General features: G+C 38.1%; 1 protein-coding gene across 1 annotated transcript; it reads left to right on the forward strand.

The window, feature by feature from the left end:
* Positions 1 to 26,421, forward strand: SLC17A6 (solute carrier family 17 member 6). Its single transcript, XM_069967797.1, has 13 exons — positions 1 to 86; positions 137 to 139; positions 2,557 to 2,806; positions 3,381 to 3,499; positions 15,833 to 15,947; positions 17,042 to 17,129; positions 17,215 to 17,301; positions 21,284 to 21,426; positions 21,978 to 22,127; positions 22,604 to 22,736; positions 23,383 to 23,493; positions 24,761 to 24,888; positions 26,092 to 26,421. Exons 1-13 carry the CDS (start codon positions 1 to 3, stop codon positions 26,419 to 26,421), a joined length of 1,743 nt encoding a protein of 580 aa, XP_069823898.1.

Genomic DNA, 26,421 nt, shown 5'->3' on the forward strand with positions numbered 1-26,421 from the left:
ATGGATACCATAAAACAAAGGGTCTTAGCACCTGGCAAAGAAGGGCTGAAGAATTTCGCAGGAAAATCCCTGGGTCATCTACACAGGTATTCACATTCACTATTACAATATGAAATTTGAACAATTTTTGAATAAGAAGGTCGGAACGTTCTACGGATACGATGGATATTGATAAGTCGTCTACGTGCTGGGCGGCCGCCATATTTTTCCCCTGCTCGTTTATTATCGGACGGGTTTTTAAAAAATGTAATTAAAATTTTGAAATTTAAGTCTCGTTAAAATCCGGGAACCTGTGAAAGGGCAAAGAGAGGCGAGATTAATGGATTCCCAAGTGGAAGCTGCCGAAGCTTAAGATGAATAAATAAATATTTAATAAGAACGGCGCTCGGTTTACAGCAGGGACACAAATCACACTGTTCCCTTCATGCTGGTTTTTAAAAAATTTTGTTGGAATTTTTTTAAAATGGGTTCGTCACGACGTATATATTGTATTTCCGCATAGGTTTGCATGCTTATAGGAATGTGACTGCATGTAAAGATAGATAGGAGATAGATAGATAGATAGATAGATAGGAGATAGGATAGGAGATAGATAGATAGATAGATAGATAGATAGATAGATAGATAGATAGATAGATAGATAGATAGGAGATAGATAGATAGATAGATAGATAGATAGGAGATAGATAGATAGATAGATAGATAGGAGATAGATAGATAGGAGATAGATAGATAGATAGATAGATAGATAGGAGATAGGAGATAGATAGATAGATAGATAGATAGATAGATAGGAGATAGATAGATAGATAGATAGATAGATAGATAGATAGGAGATAGATAGATAGATAGATAGATGATAGGAGATAGATAGATAGATAGATAGGAGATAGATGATAGATAGATAGATAGATAGATAGATAGATAGGAGATAGATAGATAGATAGATAGATAGGAGATAGATAGGAGATAGATAGATAGATAGATAGATAGATAGATAGATAGATAATAGATAGATAGATAGATAGATAGATAGATAGATAGATAGATAGGAGATAGATAGATAGATAGATAGATAGGAGATAGATAGATAGATAGATAGATAGATAGGAGATAGATAGATAGATAGATAGATAGATAGATAGATAGATAGATATAGCAGATAGATAGATAGGAGATAGATAGATAGGAGATAGATAGATAGATAGATAGATAGGAGATAGATAGATAGATAGATAGATAGATACGTAGATAGATAGATAGATAGATAGATAATAGATAGATAGATAGATAGATAGATAGGAGATAGATAGATAGATAGATAGATGATAGGAGATAGATAGATAGATAGATAGGAGATAGATGATAGATAGATAGATAGATAGATAGATAGATAGATAGATAGGAGATAGATAGATAGATAGATAGATAGGAGATAGATAGGAGATAGATAGATAGATAGATAGATAGATAGATAATAGATAGATAGATGATAGATAGATAGATAGATAGGAGATAGATAGATAGATAGATAGATAGATAGGAGATAGATAGATAGATAGATAGATAGATAGGAGATAGATAGATAGATAGATAGATAGGAGATAGATAGATAGATAGATAGATACGTAGATAGATAGATAGATAGATAGATAGATAATAGATAGATAGATAGATAGATAGATAGATAAATAGATAGATAATAAATTGATATAAAATAACGTCTAGTAACATTTTGTAAAAAGAAAATTAGGATTTAGTTTTGTCCAAAAAATTTGTTGCACTTATGCTTATCTTTGATATATATATATATATTATTATTATTATTATTATTATTTTATGTATTTATTTGGAAATTATCATTTATTTGATTTAGCAAATTTAGAATCTGATTTTATAGATTTCCAGTGGAATTTTTTTTTTTGCAGAATTCTACAAAACACATTCCTATACAATGTAGTATTATAAACCTGCAGCTCTATGGTTAGAGCTCCTACATGATAGGAGTAAAATAGTTCTTTGCCTCCTCTTGAAGTATTTACAGAATTTTTTGTGCATTTGATTGAACACATTTAAAAAGATCAAATTCAATTTCCAGAAAAAAAAAACACACACAATGTTCTGTAAAATGTTTAAGATGAATCAAAATTCTTCTACATTGCCCAAATCGATCTACATGTAGAATAAACTTTCTATATTTATTAGTGTTCTATGACAAATATCAATTGTCAAAGTTTTTTTTTATGTTTTTTGCAAACTATTCAATTGTTTTTGTGGATTTTTTTCTCTAAAGTCAGGCTACATTTTATCTCTACATGAAATATTTATCACTATAATAAAAGTATGATTAATAATTTAGGAGGATTCATTTACTCTTACGCTTTAAAGCTTTTTCTCAGCCGTACGAAGCAAATTATTAAGCTTTGATTTAAATCTTCATATATATCGACACATTTAGAGGTTTTTTTTTTTTTTCTTTTAAAGTCAGGAAACAAAAGCAAAAATTTTTATTTAATTTTTGAACATTAAAGATTGTTTTTGCTCTTCTTTTTTAAGGGTTCTAGAGAAAAAACCTAAAAACGAGCATATCGAATTGACGGAAGATGGAAAGCCACTGCAAGTATCAGAGAAGAAGCCTCCTATATGTGACTGCACCTGCTTTGGGCTACCCCGGAGATATATCATTGCCATCATGAGTGGGCTGGGGTTCTGCATTTCTTTTGGGATTCGTTGTAATCTGGGAGTGGCCATAGTGGATATGGTAAATAACAACACCATTCATCGAAACGGAACAATTATCAGACGGGTGAGCAGGTCTTCAACTTTCCGTACAACCTACCCCCATCCGGTCCCACCTCCCCTCTATTAACCCTTCTTCTACCAACATAGAGTAACTGCACTCTCTCTATATATAAATTGGTCATTTTGACATCAATTTTGTGAAAAAAAATAATAAAATTTAATTTTGCCATTTTTTTTAATTTAAGCAAATTTATACATTTTACTTACAATTGTAAAAGACTTTTATTAATATATTTATACTAGAATTTTATATTGTATTTATACTAGAATTTTTTAAAAATTGTATTATTTACTAGAATTTTATATTTTTTTTATATATTAAAATTTTTTTTACTTTTTTATATACTAGAATTTTATATTTTTTTATATATTAGAAATTTATATTTTATTATATACTAGTATTTTATATTTTTTATATACAAAAATTTTATATTTTAATATATACAAGAATTTTTTAATTTTATTATATACTAGAATTTTATATTTTTTTATATACTAGAATTTTATTTTTTATTATATACTAGAATTTAATATTTTATTATATACTAGAATCTTTTTTTCCTCTTTTTCTTAAACAGAAAGCAGAATTTAACTGGGATCCCGAAATTGTTGGAATGATCCATGGCTCATTCTTTTGGGGTTACATAGTAACACAAATCCCCGGAGGATATATAGCATCACGATTAGCTGCTAACAGGTACAGACGACAAAGCATTCTTTACCTTTCCAAAAAAAAAAAGATTCAAATTGAAAATGTATTTTAAGAATAATATATTTGCTTAAATTTCTTTTGTAGCTTTGGTGATGTATATTATTCACGTGAAATTTTACATTGTGTCAGTAAGCCAAAATGCAATGACAAAAAATAATAATAACAAGAAATAATAAATATTTTTAACAAATTAAAAAAATAGAAAAAATGTAATAAAAAGTTGGAATTTCAAATAAAATATTTTATAACATTTAAGCATTACAGATAAAATTATACAAAATTTTTTTTTACAAAATTGAAAATTTCAATTAAAAAAAAAACAAAACATTAAAATATTACAGATAAAATTATACAAAATTAAAAATAAATTAGAAATTTAAAATAAAAATATTTCAAATTATTTTAATATTACAGATGTGATCATAGATTTATATAAAAAAAGGCCTTGAATTATTTCAATACAAAAAAAAAATAAAATACAGATTTATTTTCCAATGTATTTTTAATGAAGCTTATATATATATTGTGCGTAATCCCCGATACGGCAGAGGCCACAGATGGTGCCCTGGGAGCCCGGCCCTCGGTTTCTATGGTGTTTGGCAATCTTTCAGGGAGCCAGGGTGTGATTCCACCTGTTAATGAGATCTTCGGAGGATTGAGGACGCCTTCCCCTCTCTGATCCCTTTGTAATATCTCCGGCTTTCTGTTCAGCCGGAATCGGGAAGAGGAAGAGATTTGTGATGCTGACAATGTGTACGACAGGAACTGTCACTCAGATCCCAGAGATAATATAGAAGGAATCGCAGGAACAAGATTATCTCCTGGAAGCAATAAATCACCCCCCCCCCCCCCCGCTTATTTTAAATTTAATTATGTTAAAGGATCTGATGAATATTTTTGAAGGGTTGTAAATAATCCAGCACAGAAGGGGTTAACTAATATGTTGCTGTGAGCTGCTTTACATACATATAAATAATGCATGAATGGGAAGGAAGAGGTCACTGCTTTATGGCTGATGCTGCGAGAGAACAGGTAGAGGAATCAGGGATCGGCCGATCAATGTCCAGAGCACAGTCCTCCTGCATACAGTGCTGCAAAAAAGACCCAAACATCTAACTGTTAGAGATGAGCGAACCGGGTTCGGGTTTGAGTCGATCCGAACCCGAATGTTCGGTATTTGATTAGCTGGGGCTGCTGAAGGTCTGGAAAACATAGATACAGCCAATGACTATATCCAGGTTTTCCACATAGACTTAGGGCTTTATCCAACTTCAGCAGCCACCGCTAATCAAATGCCGAAAGATCGGGTTCAGATGGACTCCAGCATGCTCCAGGTTCTCTCATCTCTAATATCTATCTATTATCTCTCTCCTATCTCTCTCTCTATCTATCTATATCCTATCTATCTATCTCCTATCTATCTCCTATCTATCTATCTCCTATCTATCTATCTCCTATCTATCTATCTATCTCCTATCTATCTATCTATCTCCTATCTATCTATCTATCTATCTATCTATCTATCTCCTATCTATCTCCTATCTATCTATCTATCTATCTATCTATCTATCTATCTCCTATCTATCTATCTATCTATCTATCTCCTATCTATCTATCTATCTATCTATCTATCTATCTATCTATCTCCTATCTATCTATCTATCTATCTATCTCCTATCTATCTATCTATCTATCTATCTATCTATCTATCTCCTATCTATCTCCTATCTATCTATCTCCTATCTATCTATCTCCTATCTATCTATCTATCTATCTATCTATCTATCTATCTATCTATCTCCTATCTATCTATCTCCTATCTATCTATCTATCTATCTATCTATCTCCTATCTATCTATCTCCTATCTATCTACCTATCTATCTATCTATCTATCTATCTATCTATCTATCTCCTATCTATCTATCTATCTATCTATTTATCTATCTATCTATCTATCTATCTATCTATCTCCTATCTATCTATCTCCTATCTATCTATCTATCTATCTATCTATCTATCTATCTCCTATCTATCTATCTATCTATCTATCTATCTCCTATCTATCTATATATCTCCTATCTATCTCCTATCTATCTATCTATCTATCTATCTATCTATCTATCTATCTATCTCCTATCTATCTCCTATCTATCTATCTCCTATCTATCTATCTATCTATCTATCTATCTATCTATCTATCTCCTATCTATCTCCTATCTATCTCCTATCTATCTATCTCCTATCTATCTCCTATCTATCTATCTATCTATCTATCTCCTATCTATCTATCTATCTATCTATCTATCTATCTATCTATCTCCTATCTATCTATTATCTATCTATCTATCTATCTATCTCCTATCTATCTATCTATCTATCTATCTATCTATCTCCTATCTATCTATCTATCTATCTATCTATCTCCTATCTATCTATCTATCTATCTATCTATCTATCTATCTCCTATCTATCTATCTATCTATCTATCTATCTATCTATCTCCTATCTATCTATCTATCTATCTATCTATCTATCTATCTCCTATCTATCTATCTATCTATCTATCTATCTATCTATCTCCTATCTATCTCCTATCTATCTCCTATCTATCTATCTCCTATCTATCTCCTATCTATCTATCTATCTATCTATCTATCTATCTATCTATCTATCTATCTATCTCCTATCTATCTATCTATCTATCTATCTATCTATCTATCTATCTATCTCCTATCTATCTCCTATCTATCTCCTATCTATCTATCTCCTATCTATCTCCTATCTATCTATCTATCTATCTATCTATCTATCTATCTATCTATCTCCTATCTATCTATCTATCTATCTATCTCCTATCTATCTATCTCCTATCTATCTATTATCTATCTATCTATCTATCTATCTATCTATCTCCTATCTATCTATCTATCTATCTATCTATCTCCTATCTATCTATCTATCTATCTATCTATCTCCTATCTATCTATCTATCTATCTATCTATCTATCTCCTATCTATCTATCTATCTATCTATCTCCTATCTATCTATCTATCTATCTCCTATCTATCTCCTATCTATCTATCTATCTATCTATCTATCTATCTATCTCCTATCTATCTATCTATCTATCTATCTATCTATCTATCTATCTATCTCCTATCTATCTATCTATCTATCTATCTCCTATCTATCTATCTATCTATCTATCTCCTATCTATCTCCTATCTATCTATCTCCTATCTATCTATCTATCTATCTATCTATCTATCTATCTCCTATCTATCTATCTATCTATCTATCTATCTATCTATCTATCTCCTATCTATCTCCTATCTATCTATCTATCTCCTATCTATCTCCTATCTATCTATCTATCTATCTATCTATCTATCTATCTCCTATCTATCTATCTATCTATCTATCTATCTATCTATCTCCTATCTATCTATCTATCTATCTCCTATCTATCTCCTATCTATCTATCTATCTATCTATCTATCTATCTCCTATCTATCTATCTATCTATCTATCTATCTATCTATCTATCTATCTCCTATCTATCTATCTATCTATCTATCTATCTATCTATCTCCTATCTATCTCCTATCTATCTATCTCCTATCTATCTATCTATCTATCTATCTATCTCCTATCTATCTATCTATCTATCTATCTATCTATCTATCTATCTCCTATCTATCTCCTATCTATCTATCTATCTATCTCCTATCTATCTCCTATCTATCTATCTATCTATCTATCTATCTATCTATCTATCTATCTCCTATCTATCTATCTCCTATCTATCTATCTCCTATCTATCTATCTATCTATCTATCTATCTATCTATCTATCTCCTATCTATCTATCTATCTATCTATCTCCTATCTATCTATCTCCTATCTATCTATCTCCTATCTATCTATCTATCTCCTATCTATCTATCTCCTATCTATCTCCTATCTATCTCCTATCTATCTCCTATCTATCTATCTCCTATCTATCTATCTCCTATCTATCTATCTATCTCCTATCTATCTATCTATCTATCTCCTATCTATCTCCTATCTATCTCCTATCTATCTATCTCCCATGATCCACTATAACTCTAATAATATGATGATTCCTATGGGTTTAGATATTGGATTGGAAGGAATGTGGAGGTTTTCCTAAGGAAACGTATGTTACCAATCACCCCAGACCCATTGGAGTTGGATCCGCTGCCGCCATGTTCTCGGTCCAGACGAGTGTTGTCTGTCAGGAACAGATTTCTGGCTATGAATGTGGCGCCACTTGTTTGCGCTGAATACTCTAATGAACAGATATTAGAACGAGATGTGATGAAATATTGTAATGGCCGACAGATGGGAGGCGGAGATAAAACGATTTTTTTTTTTTTTTTTTTTGGCTGGATTGGAAAATTGTCCTTAAAATGACTTTGAGGATAGATTTAGGGAATTCTGGGAGGAAGAATGAAGGAAATATGAATGTAATGATGTAAGGAGGTGTCAGAGTCTTGTGGAAGATAGGAAGATGAGTCGGAAATTTTTAAAAGGCCACATATTCATTCAGGGAATCAAAGAAATGACTGTGACTGCCCCCTAGAGGTCACACTGTAATCTCCTCTACTGGTCAATGTATAAGGAAACAATAGGTATCACTGCCCTACAGACCAACAGCACAGACCATAGCACCCAATGTAACGCCTGGAGTAGTGGATCCACTGGACCAACACTAGCGATGGCACTAACCTCACCAGGGAGCGGAGTCTAAGGGGCTGCTGGTTTTCACCAGAGCCCGCCGCAAGGCGGGATGGACTTGCTGCGGCAGGCGACCCCCAGGTCGCTACCCCTGGCTTGGTTGCTAGTGACGGCAGGCGAGGCGTGGCAGGAGCAGTAGGCAGGAGATGGTACTGGCCGAGGTCTGTAGGCGTAACCGCAGGTGACAGGCTGAACACAGGGGCAATGGTGTAACAGGGGAGCAGGAACCAGGAACAAGGACTAGGGACCAGGTAGCGGACAGGAATCAGGAACAAGGACTAGGGACCAGGTAGCGGATAGGTATCAGGAACAAGGACTAGGGACCAGGTAGCGGACAGGAATCAGGAACAACAGGGAGCTGGGCCAAACGCTATGGGAAGCAAGTAGAGGCTCCAACACCTGTAGTGGGGCAGGGCTGGAACTTATAGGAAGGGATTAGTGCACCTTCCAATAAGGGGCGGACTGGCCCTTTAAATCTGAGACAGCCGGCGTGCGCGCGCCCTAGGAGGCGGGGACGTGCGCGCCGGCCGGCACAGCGGGTGACAGGAGCGGGGCGAGGTAAGGCGCCCCCCGGGGCTGAACTAGTAGCAGCGCCGGGTCCCTGCACATGGACCCCGGCAGCTGCATGGAGAGGTCGCAGCGGCGGTCCGGAGCACGAGACACCGCCGCAGCCGTGACAACCAATACTTCTATGTGACGGACTATCTATCTCCTATCTATCTATCTCCTATCTATCTATCTCCTATCTATCTATCTCCTATCTATCTATCTCCCTATCTATCTATCTATCTATCTATCTATCTATCTATCTATCTCCTATCTCCTATCTATCTATCTCCTATCTATCTATCTCCTATCTATCTATCTATCTATCTATCTATCTCTCTATCTATCTATCTATCTATCTATCTATCTATCTATCTCCTATCTATCTATCTATCTATCTATCTATCTATCTATCTATCTCCTATCTATCTATCTATCTCCTATCTATCTATCTATCTATCTATCTATCTATCTCTCTATCTATCTATCTATCTATCTCCTATCTATCTATCTCCTATCTATCTATCTATCTATCTATCTATCTATCTATCTATCTCCTATCTATCTATCTCCTATCTCCTATCTATCTATCTATCTATCTCCTATCTATCTATCTATCTATCTATCTATCTATCTATCTATCTCCTATCTATCTATCTATCTATCTATCTATCTATCTATCTATCTATCTCCTATCTATCTATCTATTTATCTATCTATCTATCTATCTATCTATCTATCTATCTCCTATCTATCTGTCTATCTATCTATCTATCTATCTCCTATCTATCTCCTATCTATCTATCTCCTATCTATCTATCTATCTTCTATCTATCTCCTATCTATCTCCTATCTATCTATCTATCTATCTATCTATCTATCTATCTCCTATCTATCTATCTATCTATCTATCTATCTCCTATCTATCTGTCTATCTATCTATCTATCTATCTATCTATCTATCTCCTATCTATCTATCTCCTATCTCCTATCTATCTATCTATCTATCTCCTATCTATCTATCTATCTATCTATCTCCTATCTATCTATCTATCTATCTATCTATCTATCTATCTATCTCCTATCTATCTATCTATTTATCTATCTATCTATCTATCTATCTATCTATCTATCTATCTATCTATCTCCTATCTATCTGTCTATCTATCTATCTATCTATCTCCTATCTATCTCCTATCTATCTATCTCCTATCTATCTATCTATCTTCTATCTATCTCCTATCTATCTCCTATCTATCTATCTATCTATCTATCTATCTATCTATCTATCTCCTATCTATCTCCTATCTATCTATCTATCTATCTATCTCCTATCTATCTATCTATCTATCTATCTATCTATCTATCTATCTCCTATCTATCTATCTATCTCCTATCTATCTATCTATCTATCTCCTATCTATCTTCTATCTATCTATCTATCTATCTATCTATCTATCTATCTATCTATCTCCTATCTATCTCCTATCTATCTTCTATCTATCTATCTATCTATCTATCTATCTATCTATCTATCTCCTATCTATCTTCTATCTATCTATCTATCTATCTATCTATCTATCTATCTATCTATCTATCTATCTCCTATCTATCTATCTATCTATCTATCTATCTCCTATCTATCTATCTCCTATCTATCTATCTATCTATCTATCTATCTATCTCCTATCTATCTCCTATCTATCTCCTATCTATCTATCTACCTATCTCCTATCTATCTATCTATCTATCTCCTATCTCCTATCTATCTCCTATCTATCTATCTATCTATCTATCTATCTATCTATCTATCTCCTATCTATCTATCTATCTATCTATCTCCTATCTCCTATCTATCTCCTATCTATCTATCTATCTATCTATCTATCTATCTATCTATAATATATAATTTACAATATTGCCTAATGTTTGTACACATGACACCAGGACAATAAAACCGACCATTTGGAACCATGACCACCAGTAAATGTTGCAGTATTACAAATAAGCGTGACACAGAATTAACCAGCTCTAACTAATGAGATTACATGGGACACAGATGTATAATAGTCATCAGGCACCTGCTACTGAGACACAGGATCAATATCATTGTCCACAGTGTCCTGATAGGACTGACTGCAGGATATGTGTGACAGCTCCACAGCCAGAAGAACAGACAGACCTATAATAATTATATCCCTGTATATAGGAGCAGTATTATAGTAGTTATATTCCTGTATATAGGGGCAATATTATAGTAGTTATATTCCTGTATATAGGAGCAGTATTATAGTAGTTATATCCCTGTATATAGGAGCAGTATTATAGTAGTTATATTCCTGTATATAGGAGCAGTATTATAGTAGTTATATCCCTGTATATAGGGGGCAGTATTATAGTAGTTATATCCCTGTATATAGGGAGCAGTATTATAGTAGTTATATTCCTGTATATAGGAGCAGTATTATAGTAGTTATATTCCTGTATATAGGGGCAGTATTATAGTAGTTATATCCCTGTATATAGGAGCAGTATTATAGTAGTTATATTCCTGTATATAGGGGGCAGTATTATAGTAGTTATATTCCTGTATATAGGAGCAGTATTATAGTAGTTATATTCCTGTATATAGGAGCAGTATTATAGTAGTTATATTCTTGTATATAGGGGCAGTATTATAGTAGTTATATTCCTGTATATAGGAGCAGTATTATAGTAGTTATATTCCTGTATATAGGAGCAGTATTATAGTAGTTATATTCTTGTATATAGGAGCAGTATTATAGTAGTTATATTCTTGTATATAGGAGCAGTATTATAGTAGTTATATTCCTGTATATAGGAGCAGTATTATAGTAGTTATATTCCTGTTTATAGGAGCAGTATTATAGTAGTTATATTCCTGTTTATAGGAGCAGTATTATAGCAGTTATATTCTTGTCCATAGGGGGCAGTAAGGTTTCAAAGCTCCAGAAGCAAAACATTACCCCACATCCTATTTACACAATTTTCTGCCCTCCACCCTTTACATGACGTCACACACCCTCGCCACAGGTACATATTCTAGTTATGATATACGACTATTAATGGTAACAACACAATCCCCAAAAAATGGTAAATAAAATAAATAGGAGATATCTTATTTGTTGTATTTTTAGCACTTAGTAACAGAATCGAGATAACTTAATCAGGGACGAGATGTTACACGGCCCTGATTGTATCTCAGAGTCCTAACAGAGAGGTCGATCAATGAACAAGCTTTTATAAATGGGTTTCCTCTTTAGCTGCAGCCACCGTGAAGGGATCGGGGCTTTGTCCTGCACCATTTAGACAGAACAAGAAGGGGCTTCCCATGTCGGCCACACGACAGCCCCTAATCCTCATTCACCGCTCGCCACTTACCATATGCTCCATGCAGGGGCCTTTGTCTTCCTCTAGTAATATAGACGTTTCCCTGTTTTAATGAATCCCGGGGGATTCCACTCAATATAAGCCAGTCTCAGATGTGCTCCAGTAATGAAGGGAAGCTGATTTTTTTTTATTAGATTGAAAAGTGAGAAGCATCTACTATAGAATATTAATGTCCCGGCGCCCTATAAAGCGTCTTCTATTATGGCGATTCCCTGACATACGTCTTCATTCCCTACAATCCTCAAAAAGCCAACGCTCTATAACAAAGTTTACCTATGCTAATGTGCCGGCCCCAGCGTGAACAGGAAAAAATATTAAGTATTCAGGAGTCGACTATTATCATAACAGAGAAATAATAGTTTAAAAGGAATGATTAAAATTAAATAAAAAAGTTAAAATATTTTATATAATATATTGGTACTTTATATTTACTATTTTGTATAATATTTATATTTATGTACATGTATTCTTTTTATTAATAATAATATAATATTATTATTTTAAAATTGTAAATTCTTAGGTGTTAATTAATTTGATCAAAAATCTAATTTAAAATTTGGGGAAAAAAATATTTAAAAAAAAATATTTTTTTTGTTTGGTTATTATTATTATTATTATTATTATTATCTTTTTTATTATTTAATTTTACCAATAGGACAGAGCAATAATTGTCACATGGACAAAGTTGCTTTTAATTTCCCAGGGGAAGGTTCTGGACTCTCTCGGGTCCGTTCTCTAATATCTTCCCCCAGCCTTGTCCAATTATTTTATGAATGAGCTAAATGCATGCTACATTGAATGGATTGAGAGACTGGGGACTAATGGGAGAGTGGGGTCCTTGTTCATGAGATCTTGTCTGTCTCCAGCCATCAGCTAGTTATCCCTTATCTTATAGAGAGTAGGTAGAGGATAACTTTCTAGATGTGAGTAAGCCTTTAACCAGTACAAAGCAGAAGACCTCATAACCTGCCCAGCTAGGTGAGATCCCCTGTACCTAAACGTCATCTGTGTTTGGTGGCAACAGTAACTACTAGGTGGATCTACGTCTGGAAGCAATGTCAACATAACAACAGTTCATTCATGGTTTTTCATGGCTTCACGTAACTTGGAGGACTCCATGTGCAGGGTGCAAAACTGCCACTATCAGAGTTTGGCTATTGGAAATGGTTCGTTGATGGATCATCTTGGATTTGGATGTGAAGACCCAACTAGTCTTGGGTTGTCCTCGTTACGATACCTTCATTCCAGTGAAGGGTCATCTGAATAAGAAAGTTGAGCCTGGAATTAACATCAACAGTTCATTCATGGTTTTCCATGGCTTCACGTAACTTGGAGGACTCCATGTGCAGGGTGCAAAACTGCCACCATCAGAGTTTGGCTATTGGAAATGATTTGTTGATGGATCATCTTGGATTTGGATGTGAAGACCCAACTAGTCTTGGGTTGTCCTTGTTTTGACACCTTCATTCCAGTGAAGGGTCATCTGAATAAGAAATTTGAGCCTGGAAGCAACATCAACAGTTCATTCATGGTTTCCATGGCCTCACCTAACCTGGAGGACTCTATGTGCAGGGTGCAAAGATGCCACCATCAAAGTTTGGCTATTGGAAATGGTTCATTGATGGATCATCTTGGATTTGGATGTGAAGACCCAACTAGTCTTGGGTTGTTCTTATTTCGACACCTTCATTCCAGTGTAGAGTCATCTGAATAAGAACTTTGAGCCTGGAAGCAACGTTAACAGTTCATTCATGGTTTTCCATGGCTTCACGTAACCTGAAGGGTGCAAAGCTGCCACCATCAGAGCCTGGTCATTGGAAATGGTTCACTGATGGATCATCTTGGATTTAGATGTGAAGACCCGACTGAAGACCCAGTGAATGATCATCTAAATTAGAACTTTGAGCATGTCCAAGATGGTGGCAACAATTTGGAGAACTTCCTTAGTTGTATTTACCACAACTACAAAGTCTATGGTATATTATCTTGTTGTGGACGATAAGGACCTCAACTTAAAACTCAACTCCTTGGAATACAATGGATGAACCATAACTCTTATTGCATCAGGCCATATGACTTAAAATTGGTGCCCAAGCTTACGTTAACCCCTTTAGGCTATGGGAAGACTTCCTCGAAGAGTGGAAGATGGAGTGGAGGCAACAACGGAAACTAATTCTCTATAATTATGGAGACTGATAGTTTGAAGATGGAAGTGAAGACTTTTTCTATGGATTGAATTGCTCGGTATTTCAGGGCTGGAACTTCTCAAAGCAATGAGACAACCAAGGGCCAAGAACAAGCCAGGGACCAGCTGGGCGGCCATAGACAATCCTATAATTTCTTTCTTAGAAATCATTACTTGATACCTGATCCTCAGTGCACAGGTGTAGAGGTGCAGTCAGGTCAATAGGTTATACTCTATACTTATCCCATGATGTCATATGAGTGTATTTGTCAGTGGCCTCCGGGGATATGATGTCACAGTCAAGCACTTACTCCTGTGGGCCCCGGGGGGCGGAGTGGTGCACAGGTGGTGGCTGGATGATATAATCATTGGCAATAAACATGACAGATTTTCTCATTATGGGGTCTCGATAAACAGCAATGCGGCACTATGGGGCTTAGAGGACATTGAGGTGTTCCACACCCAGAATCTGTTTTTTAGTGTTATATTGTTCTCTGTTATCAGCCACGTTAGGGAGAGGTTGACTGTAGTGTTCTCAGATGAGATGATGGGCAAATCATCCATAAAAATCACTCACTTACATGTCTCCAGTGTGAGGACTCCTGACATAAGTTGTCCTGCAGAGCCCCCGCAGGAGAAATGGAGCATTACATGGTGCTTGCCATTGGAATCAATGAGATGTGATAGACAAACATGTCAGGTCCTCCAGAGCTGGAGATGCTGTTTATATATGAGAATCCTGGATAATGCTGAATAACAACATGTATTACTATATTGATCATTTCTACTTTAAGCTTTCCAGCACCTCTGTATATTCTCACTTTAAGGGTCCTTTTACACGTACAGGAAAATCACTTAAAGTGAATGTACCACTAGGTATGTTTTTACATAAACAGACCGGCATACAATCAACAAAATACGAACAACTTTTCGTGCCTCCTTTGATCATTCCCGCGTTAACAACAGAATATTATTGTTTAAATTCAAACGGTTTAACGATTTTTTTTGTCCGGTAATCGGCCCGTGTAAAAGGCCCTTTCGGGATTGTCTCATTCAATGTTACTTAGCAACCAAATACAAGATATTGCTTAGGTAGAGTGTGGCAGGAATAACATGCTCACAAACGTAGTATGGAGAAGGAACCATGACTACATTGTTTGTAGTCTGTAACCATGGAAACCCATAAGAATGTGTAGGAGCTGAATATTCAACACTGTAAAAAATAAAATAGAGTAATCGAGTATATATATATATATATAGAGCAGGAAACATAAATGTGATCGCCACCTACAGGCACGCCCGATGGATGTTTTTTTCCCTTTAAGTTAACCTGCAAGTGCTTCCTTCTTCCTCATGTAATAGTCATAGGCGTCCATGTTTCCTCCTGTAACTGATTTTCCTCTTACCATTACAGGGTGTTTGGTGCGGCCATAGTGCTCACCTCCACTTTGAACATGCTTATTCCATCCGCAGCCAGAGTGCATTATGGGTGTGTGATCTTCGTCAGGATTCTTCAAGGGCTTGTGGAGGTATTGATTCTGTGACTCACTGCAGATTAATTAGTCAGGTTGGGAATTAGCCTGTAAGCGTGGGAGGAAAAGCTCCTGTAAGAACCTCTCCCACCGACCACTGAGAGAGCAGCTTATACCACTGTTTCATCAGTCCTCATTCTACTACAGCCTTGAATTATGAAAGTTTTTTTCTTTTAAATCAACTGGTGTCAGAAAGTTATATAGATTTGTAATATACTTCTATTTAAAAAAAATTCCAGTCTTCCAGTACTTATCAGCTGCTGTATGTCCTGCAGGAAGTGGTGTATTCTCTCCAGTCTGACACAGTGCTCTCTGCTGCCACCTTTGTCCATGCCAGGAACTGTCCAGAGCAGTAGCAAATCCCAATAGAAAACCTCTCCTGCTCTGGACAGTTCCTGACATGGACAGAGGTGGCAGCAGAGAGCACTGTGTCAGACTGGACAGAATATACCACTTCCTTCAGGACATACAGCAGCTGCTAAGGACTGGAGATTTTTTTCAAATAGAAGTAATTTACAAATGTGTATAACTTTTTGAAACCAGTTGATTATAAAGACTTTTTTTTCCCACCGGAGTACCCCTTAAAAGAGATTTTTCTAAAGATGATAAACTTACTAATTAATGAACATATATTGGTAAAAAGAGTTATTTTACTACCTTTTGTTGCAAGCTGTCTACTCTGTTGTCATTATTTCCTCACTTCCTGTCTAGTCTACATTTGGTAATGGACTTCCGGTTCTTGCTACACACTATAGTTGGGATTTCAGCCCACTACTCTCTTTTTACTATAACCCCACCCACTACATCCACCACAGCACCCCACATAGTGGGAGGGAGATAGAGTTAGGGCTAACTTTTTTTTTTTTAAATTTATAGGTATTGAGGGGGAATTAGATTATAAAATGTATCGTTAAAATGAGTGTTTCGTTATTTTAATAATATTACATTCTGTTAAGTTGTATAATATTGATATAATATATTATACAATATTATATTCTACTACACAACAGACTATTATTATTATTATTATTATTATTATTATTATTATCCCATTCTCTTATGTGGTTCATATTTTTGTGTAACTTTTCCAGGGCGTCACCTACCCCGCCTGCCATGGAATATGGAGTAAGTGGGCCCCTCCACTGGAAAGAAGCCGCCTGGCGACCACCTCCTTTTGTGGTAAGTATTAACCTTTTATAAAGACATCTTATAATTTGCTTACAGTCATGGGCGTCTCTGAATCAGTTCTTTCCCCTCCTACCAGGGTCTTATGCAGGAGCCGTGATCGCCATGCCTTTAGCTGGGATATTAGTGCAATATACTGGATGGTCGTCTGTGTTCTATGTATATGGTAAGTCCAAGTATATTTTATATATATCATAGAAATTGTAGTTTGATAACAACTGATGGGCCAAGATTTGGACCCATGGCGGTCCCTCATATTTCCCTTTTTGCAAATGGATGCATGGCCATACATTCTGGGTCTGTTCTAACTGCATATATGGAATAATTTTAGCATAACCTTGTAAGAGGCAGCTCTCACCGCCCTTATTGTGTTACTTACATTACCTCACAGAACAGATGAAACAAAAAATGTAACTATTGACAATGATAAATAGCAGCTGTATGTATTAAGAATTTATCTGCAAAAAAAAAACAAATGTCTTTGAGTTGTATTCTCAGAGAGCTGACCAATAGGGACAACCTTATAAGATTCTGATCATTTTAAGTTTGTGCTGCATAATTAGGCAACTTTCTAAATGACCAGGGAGGGAAGAGTGAGTGGAGTCACATGGTGTACATGCAGGACAGTTCATACAGGCTGTAGATATGGGGGGAGGACATGCATGGAGAGCAGCTCATACAGAATGCACATAGGTAGGAGGGCATACATGGAGAGCAGCTCACATAGGCTGGAGATAGGGAGGAGTGCATACATGGAGGGCATCTGGCACAGGCTGCAGATAGGAAGGAGAGCATACATGGAGAGCAACTCGCATAGGCTGGAGATAGGGAGGAGAGCATACATGGAGGGCAGCTCATACAGGCTGTATATAGGGAGGAGAGCATACATGGAGGGCAGCTCATACAGGCTGCATATAGGGAGGAGAGCATACATGGAGGGCAGCTCATACAGGCTGTATATAGGGAGGAGAGCATACATGTAGGGCAGCTCACACAGCCTGTATTTAGGAAGGAGAGCATACATGGAGGGCAGCTCACACAGGCTGCAGATAGGGAGGAGAGCATACATGGAGGGCACTCATACAGGCTGCAGATAGGGAGGAGAGCATACATGGAGGGCAGCTCATACAGGCTGCAGATAGGGAGTAAAGCATGCATGGAGGGCAGCTGACAGTCTGGAGATAGGGAGGAGAGCATACATGGAGGGAAGCTTATTCAGGCTGGGGATAGGAATGAGAACATACATGGAGGGCAGCTGACATGGGCTGGAGACAGGAAGCAAAGCATACATGAAAGATAGCCGTCACAGGCTGGAGATAGGGAGGATGGTATAGATAAAGAAAGGCTTACACCGACTGTAGTTAGGGAGGAGAGCATGCATGGAGGGAGGCTTACACCGACTGTAGTTAGGGAGGAGAGCATACATGGAGGGAGGCTTACACCGACTGTAGTTAGGGAGGAGAGCATACATGGAGGGAGGCTTACACTGACTGTAGTTGGGGAGAAGAGCATACAATGAAGGAATCTCACACAGGCTGGAGATAAGGAGCAGAGCATACATGGAGGGCAGCTAATATGGACTGCAGATATGGAGGAGAGCATACATGGAAGGCACTCATACAGGCTGGAGGTATGAAGGAAGGCATACATAAAGGGAATCTAATATAGGTTGGCGATATAGAGGAGAGCATACATGGAGTGCAGCTCATACAGGCTGGAACTAGAGAGGAGAGCATACATGGGGGCAGCTCATACAGGCTGTATATAGGGAGGAGAGCATACATGGGGGCAGCTCATACAGGCTGGAACTAGAGAGGAGAGCATACATGGAGGGCAGCTCATACAGGCTGGAACTAGAGAGGAGAGCATACATGGGGGCAGCTCTTACAGGCTGGAACTAGAGAGGAGAGCATACATGGGGGCAGCTCATACAGGCTGCAGATAGGAAGGAGAGCATACATGGAGGGCAGCTCATACAGGCTGCAGATAGGAAGGAGAGCATACATGGAGGGCACTCATACAGGCTGCAGATAGGAAGGGGAGCATACATGGAGGGAAGCTCATACAGGCTGCAGATAGGGAGGAGAGCATACATGGAGGGAAGCTCACACAGGCTGCAGATAGGAAGGAGAGCATACATGGAGGGCAGCTCATACAGGCTGCAGATAGGAAGGAGAGCATACATGGAGGGCAGCTCACACAGGCTGCAGATAGAGAGAAGAGCATACATGGAGGGAAGCTCATACAGGTTGGAGATAGTGATGGGAGAGAATGCATAGATGAAGCAGAGAATCAACAGCAAACTGTAGACTCCAGAATACACAGGCCTCAGATCCAGGATATGATAATGAATGAAGGAATGGAGATTACAGACTGAACTGCAACATTTATGCCTATGTAACCAATGACGCATATAAAATTTCCATTTCAAAAGCCTCCATAGTCTTTAATGGTGGAACCGTCTAGTTATACAGAGACACACAACCAGGCAGTATGGGAAATTTGAAGGTCATTTTCCATTCTTCTGTCTGGACGAGATGTCTCTTCTCTCCTCCCTGTGAGATTAATAGGATGGATTATAATTACCGGCTCCGAGATGCATTGTATGGGACATAACACAATGGTAGCTGCAAACATTTCCACTTCTGACCTGGTGGTTTAATTAGCAGCGTTCCTGGATTAAAAATGGCACCACCAATCCCGGAAACCAATTACGAGACTTTTATCGTGAGACATTTTGTTCTAGGTGATTAAAACCTCAGTATATTTGGCAGATGCTGTCAGGAAGAGAGCAGGATGAAATACAAGGGTCTTCGGCTCAACCCCCGGAGGCTGTCAGAAAGGACTAATTGTTAGCACCTTCTTGCTTGAGTAAAGGTGGATTTATTAAAGAGCTTCATCTGAGGTTCCTTACACCCCAGGGTCCCTAACAATGCAGATTCCGAGCTGGGGATGTCAGGGCGGGTTGGGTCCTGTGATGTGACATATTATAGACCAGAGGATGGCTGTATACTCACACAATGTTCTTCACATCTCCAACACCTGATGGCTCCCTCATTACTGGCCCATCCAGAAGACAACAACAAGAAGATTTCTGGCCGTGTCAACCTTTAACTCACGCAAAGCCGTCTCATTGTCCGGACAGTCAGGAAATAGAACCTTTAGAATCTGTGTATTATTATTTTCTTTACAGATTTTGCTGAGTATTATTCCCGTTATTGTGTTAGTGTTGTATAAGGAAACTAGTGTGCTCCTCCCTGCAGTGAATTAACACGATGCTGGTGATGGCTATCTATCTCCTATCTATCTATCTATCTATCTCCTATCTATCTATCTCCTATCTATCTATCTCCTATCTATCTCCTATCTATCTATCTCCTATCTATCTATCTATCTATCTATCTATCTATCTATCTATCTATCTCCTATCTATTATCTACAGTATCTTCTATCTATCTATCTATCTCCTATCTATCTATCTATCTATCTATCTATCTATCTATCTCCTATCTATCTATCTATCTATCTATCTATCTATCTATCTATCTATCTATCTATCTCCTATCTATCTATCTATCTCCTATCTATCTCCTATCTATCTATCTATCTATCTATCTATCTATCTATCTATCTATCTCCTATCTATCTATCTATCTATCTCCTATCTATCTATCTATCTATCTATCTATCTATCTCCTATCTATCTATCTATCTATCTCCTATCTATCTATCTATCTATCTATCTCCTATCTATCTATCTCCTATCTATCTATTTCCTATCTATCTATCTATCTCCTATCTATCTATCTCCTATCTATCTATCTATCTATCTATCTATCTATCTATCTATCTATCTCCTATCTATCTATCTATCTATCTATCTATCTATCTATCTATCTCATTGTTCCTGGTGTGGATGTTAAGAATCCTTATACAATCCTTGGATGGTTGGACAATGAGCAATAGTATCACACAGTGGTTGTTGTATATCTGTATGCAGTTATTTTCTGATAATAAGATGATGTCAGTATATAGGAGGGGGCGGAGCTGACACTCCGTACTTCTTCCTGGTAGTCACCCGCGCACACTCCTTATAGCTGTACATGTGACTGACCTGTAATGACCTATCGGTAAATGTCTCTGTGCAGGTAGCTTCGGTCTCGTCTGGTATCTCTTCTGGATCCTGGTGTCCTACGAGAGTCCAGCCAAGCACCCAACAATCACAGACGAGGAGCGCACTTACATCGAAGAGAGCATCGGCGAGAGCGCCAACCTTATGGGTGCACTTGAAGTAAGACCTTAATGGCCCCTACCTCTATCATGCGCTAATCCAATGAAAAGTTGTCCCTCTTAAAGGAGAACTCCACTTATCAACCAATTTTACCTGTAACTAACTATAAACACTTTGTTTTCTCCTCCATAAACTTTCACAGCTGCATTCGAGCACTAACAACTTTAAATTAGAATTTTTTAAAAAAACTTTTATTGACCTTTAAACCTTCTACATAGACACAGAGGTAAATGATACAATTCTGTACCTCAGCAGGGGATTTGGTGCTCTGTATCAGCTCGTATTTGGATCTCTGACCACTATACGGATACATGAAAGTAATCAGGATATTGGAGTAAAAAAAGTGAAAGGGTGTTAGAAGGTGGACATCCCCTTTAAGGTGGAATGGTCAATGGGAATAGATGTCTGGAGTATTTTATGCACAGTTACCCTGACTATAGCAGATTGTATTGGAGTCTTGAGGGGGCATCATCCTTCTCCTGATCCCCCTTATAACATTTTCATCAACAACTCATTTCCAAGCAATCAACATTTGTTGTTTTCCCTTCCAGAAATTCAAGACTCCTTGGAGAAAATTCTTTACCTCGATGCCTGTCTATGCAATCATAGTTGCAAATTTCTGCCGGAGCTGGACGTTCTACCTTCTGCTCATCAGCCAGCCGGCGTACTTTGAAGAGGTGTTTGGATTCGAGATTAGCAAGGTGCAAAGATTTTCTATCATTTTCTATGAGTGTAAGAAGCTTAGAGGAGTTAGGAAGGAGGGAGGGGGGGGGCATTTATTTATTGGCGATGCAGAACTACAGATAATTGACTAATCAAACAAACAATTCATCAAAGTCTTTGCATAATTTAAGAGGGGGAGTAACAGTAGCCCGTAAGGAAAAAGTGTAAGCTTAGGGCCTGCAATGAAATGATTTGTTTTCCCATATGTATAGTGGTTATTATTGGGTCTAGTGTAGGTCTTGTGGTAATACCATTCTTTGATGAAAGTGCCCCTTTAAATTCTCTGTAGTCAAGAGGGAGGGGCCTGAAACAAGACTGTGCAGCATAGAGAGTCAGTGTTTAGTATAGAATATACCACACTGCTACATTGCGGAATGTGATATATACAGGGCTGCAGGAAATACACATGGATTGTATACAGGCTGATAGAGTCACGTGTGTATTTTTGTGTCAGGTTGGAATGCTGTCCGCTGTGCCGCATCTTGTCATGACGATTATTGTGCCTATCGGGGGACAAATCGCCGACTTTCTACGAAGTAAAAATATTCTTTCTACGACGACTGTTCGCAAGATCATGAACTGTGGAGGTGAGTGACGCTGCTGCAGCAATGAGCTACGGCGCCCCCTAATGGCTGAAAAATCACAGCATTGTAGAGTATTGTAAGTTTTTGAGAAACCAATGATTTTGTGGACGCTGCTGGTAGAAGGAGCCTAAGACCTCACAATGTCACCTCTGCATCCATATATGTTATATATAATATTGGGGGGGGGGGGGGAGTTTTTTACAGAATAAAACTTTAAGGGTTTTTTCAGGTTAAAACAAGTATTTACTACATCCCCTATCCACAGAATATAGAGCAAATGTCAGATCAAGTGTCAGGGTGTGCAACTGCTGGGACCCCACACAATCTCAAAAACTGGGACACATCCTATATAATACTCCAGAGCTGCACTCACTATTCTGCTGGTGGGGTCACTGTGTACATACATTACATTACTGATCCTGAGTTACATCCTGTATTATACCCCAGAGCTGCACTCACTATTCTGCTGGTGGGGTCACTGTGTACATACATTACATTACTGATCCTGAGTTACATCCTGTATTATACTCCAGAGCTGCACTCACTATTCTGCTGGTGGGGTCATTACTCTTCGTCCGTCTGGATACTTCTGACACCATGTCCAGAGAGGATCGGTCTCGCTGACTGACTTTCTCTTCCTACATTTCAGGCTTTGGGATGGAGGCGACGCTCCTCCTTGTGGTCGGCTACTCTCACAGCAAAGGGGTGGCCATATCGTTCCTTGTCCTGGCTGTCGGCTTCAGCGGATTCGCCATTTCTGGTAAGAACATTACTTTATCCTCTTTATTTGTACATATTTTATTTACTATCTACAAAATTGATTGAGATTACAAGAAACGATCTCTCTTTCTTTATTTTTTGGGGAACTAGCGCCCCTCTTTTCCATGGCTGTGTTTGGTATTGCAGCTGAACCCTAGTTAATTAAATACTGCGGTACCAGACACTGCCATGATCAGGAGAGGCGCTATAACCCGGACACTTGACTTGGTTGAGATAGTATATATGGCCGGGGAGAACCCGTGACGTGTCTATAAACCGCTTCATTTATATTCATTCTAATGTTAATTTTATACAGAATTGTGATTCGTGCCCTTGTAGGAGCGTGATGTTTGTTTACCGCCGCCATACGCGCCTCCGCTCCGTCTCCTCCATGAGTAACGTTTGAATGAATCTGCATTCGTTTGATATTCCTGGCAGGTTCCGCCTGATGATTTATAGACGGATTCGAAGCAAATGAATTCAAATTTATTGCCCTTCTCATAGATTTTTTTGAATTGACACATTGGAAAAATGTTTTTGAAAAGTGGGAACAAAATCTTAAAGGATTTTTCCCACAATGTCAGTGAGGTGTGAGATCATCGATCGGGGGGATCGATCTAACTGTCCATGCTTTTATTCATATCCCCTGGTAGTTCTGCAGCTAAGTTTATAATATTTTAAAGGGGAACTCTGGTGGAAGTTTTTTTAAAAATCAAAACGGTTATTTAAAATTGTAATTTACTTCAATTAAAAATGACCAGTCTTCCTGTATTTATCAGCTGCTGTATGTCCTGCAGGAAGTGGTGTATTCTTTCCCATCTAACATAGTGCTCTCTGCTGCCACCTCTGTCCATGTCAGGATTTGGATCATGATTTACGTTTGTGAAAAGTCATAAATCATGATAAATGAGGCCACGCCTTCTCCCCACCTTGCCACGCCCTCCCTATTTATCCAACAGGCGAGCGGGGGATATGGCAGACGTAGGCCAGGGAGAAGGGGCGAATCTTGGCATAGCCAGGAACCCCTGGGGTTTACATATCATGCAGTTTTACTAGCCCCTTTAAGACCCTAGTCATGGCAAAGCATGGCTAAGACCAAGAGATGAGTGTAACGTCGGCATTCTCGAGTCTGGTCATTCGCCATTAGATTACTGTTGGATGCCGCAATGTGATGAATTATGACTCAAAATTGCCGAATCTCCCCGTGCAATGAGTCAGTGTCCTTAGTATTCCCTATGTAATTGCTTTTCCCTTCGTGTCGTCAATAGGATTCAATGTCAACCACCTCGACATCGCTCCTCGTTACGCCAGTATTCTGATGGGAATTTCCAATGGCGTTGGCACCCTGTCCGGCATGGTGTGCCCGCTGATCGTCGGAGCAATGACTAAGAACAAAGTAAGTTCCTATGAAACCTTTTCTTGAGTTTATTGCTGTTCTTGTGTTCTTTGGAAAGATTCAGAATGAGAGACCTTAGTAAAAAGCCTCCAGGCACGTCTGCTATAAATAGACGCCCGAATCCGAGTCCCCGATCCTCATGTGACCGGGAGTCATAAGGTTTTAATTAACTCAGAAGGAATCATGCTGAGAGCAGAGAAACACGGATCAGCAGCCAACGCTTATTATACCTCACGTAACTGGCATCTGCAGAACGATGAATGGGAGAAGGTGGACGGAGCTGAACCGCCGCGCCACCGGGAAAGTCTAAAAACCAATAATTGGCGCGTTCCTTTATAACATCCAGACCTGTAGCTATCAGGTCACTGTCAACCAATACATCTCACTTATTGATTGGCTTCATGGTTATGGCAAGGGCATAATAGGGGAGCATGGTGCCGGTTGTCAGGGTGGGTGGTAGGACGCCAACAAGCCACTTTGCCTTGACCAGGGCATCTAAGTATGGGTCTGAGACAGCAAACAATCTTTGCCCTATGTAGCCATGACATGATACCATTAAACCCCTCCATCAATCGTGGTAACACTAATAATTGGTTGTGTTGGACATTTTGGGGTCTTTTTGGGTTATGGTTACGGTTTCCCCCAAAATAATTGAAGATCAGAGTTGTGGAGCACTCCTGGATTTGCCTATACATACTGGAACCAATGATTGTTCTTCCATATCGTTCAGTAGTCAACCTCATACCAGAGATGTGGTGTCCTCAACTATTAGAGAGGTGGCATCCTCCACTATTACAGATATAGAACCCTCCACCAGTGAACACCTGGCATTCTCCATTTTTGTAGACATTACATTCTTCTCTATTGAAGATGGGGTCCCTATTGGACACCTGGCATCTTCTACTTTTAGAGATCTTGGCATCTTCCAAGTGAAGAAAACTCTTAGAAAGTCATGAAAAATGGCAGGTTAACACTGAATGCTGTGTTTTTGCCAGTTGGTATCGTTCCATTTAGGTGACCACTTGCCATAACAAAGATCCCTCAACAAAAATCACAAAGGCAAATCCTATAGACTCTAATTCCACTGATGTAGCACCATGTTGGCACTCTTTACTCTAATATAGTGGGGGCCCAATTTCATATGCCTACATTCGGATTTAAAGTTTCAAAAGTTCTTTAACCCATTTTTTCTTTGTCTTCCAGACTCGTGAAGAATGGCAGTACGTCTTCCTGATAGCCGCTCTGGTCCATTATGGTGGAGTTATATTCTATGGTATCTTTGCCTCTGGTGAGAAACAGCCGTGGGCAGACCCTGAGCAGACCAGCGATGAGAAGTGTGGCTTCATCCATGATGACGAGCTAGCCGAAGAAACTGGGGACATTAGCCAAAATTACATCAATTACAGCAACACAAAGTCCTACGGTGCCACCACGCAAGTGAACAGCGGATGGCCCAGCGGTTGGGAAAAAAGAGAAGAATTTGTACAAGAAGAAGGACAGGAGTCATATCATGACGCAAGCTTCACCTCTTAA

Source organism: Dendropsophus ebraccatus, chromosome 4, assembly GCF_027789765.1.
Source record: "Dendropsophus ebraccatus isolate aDenEbr1 chromosome 4, aDenEbr1.pat, whole genome shotgun sequence".
NCBI classification, from domain to species: Eukaryota; Metazoa; Chordata; class Amphibia; order Anura; family Hylidae; genus Dendropsophus; species Dendropsophus ebraccatus.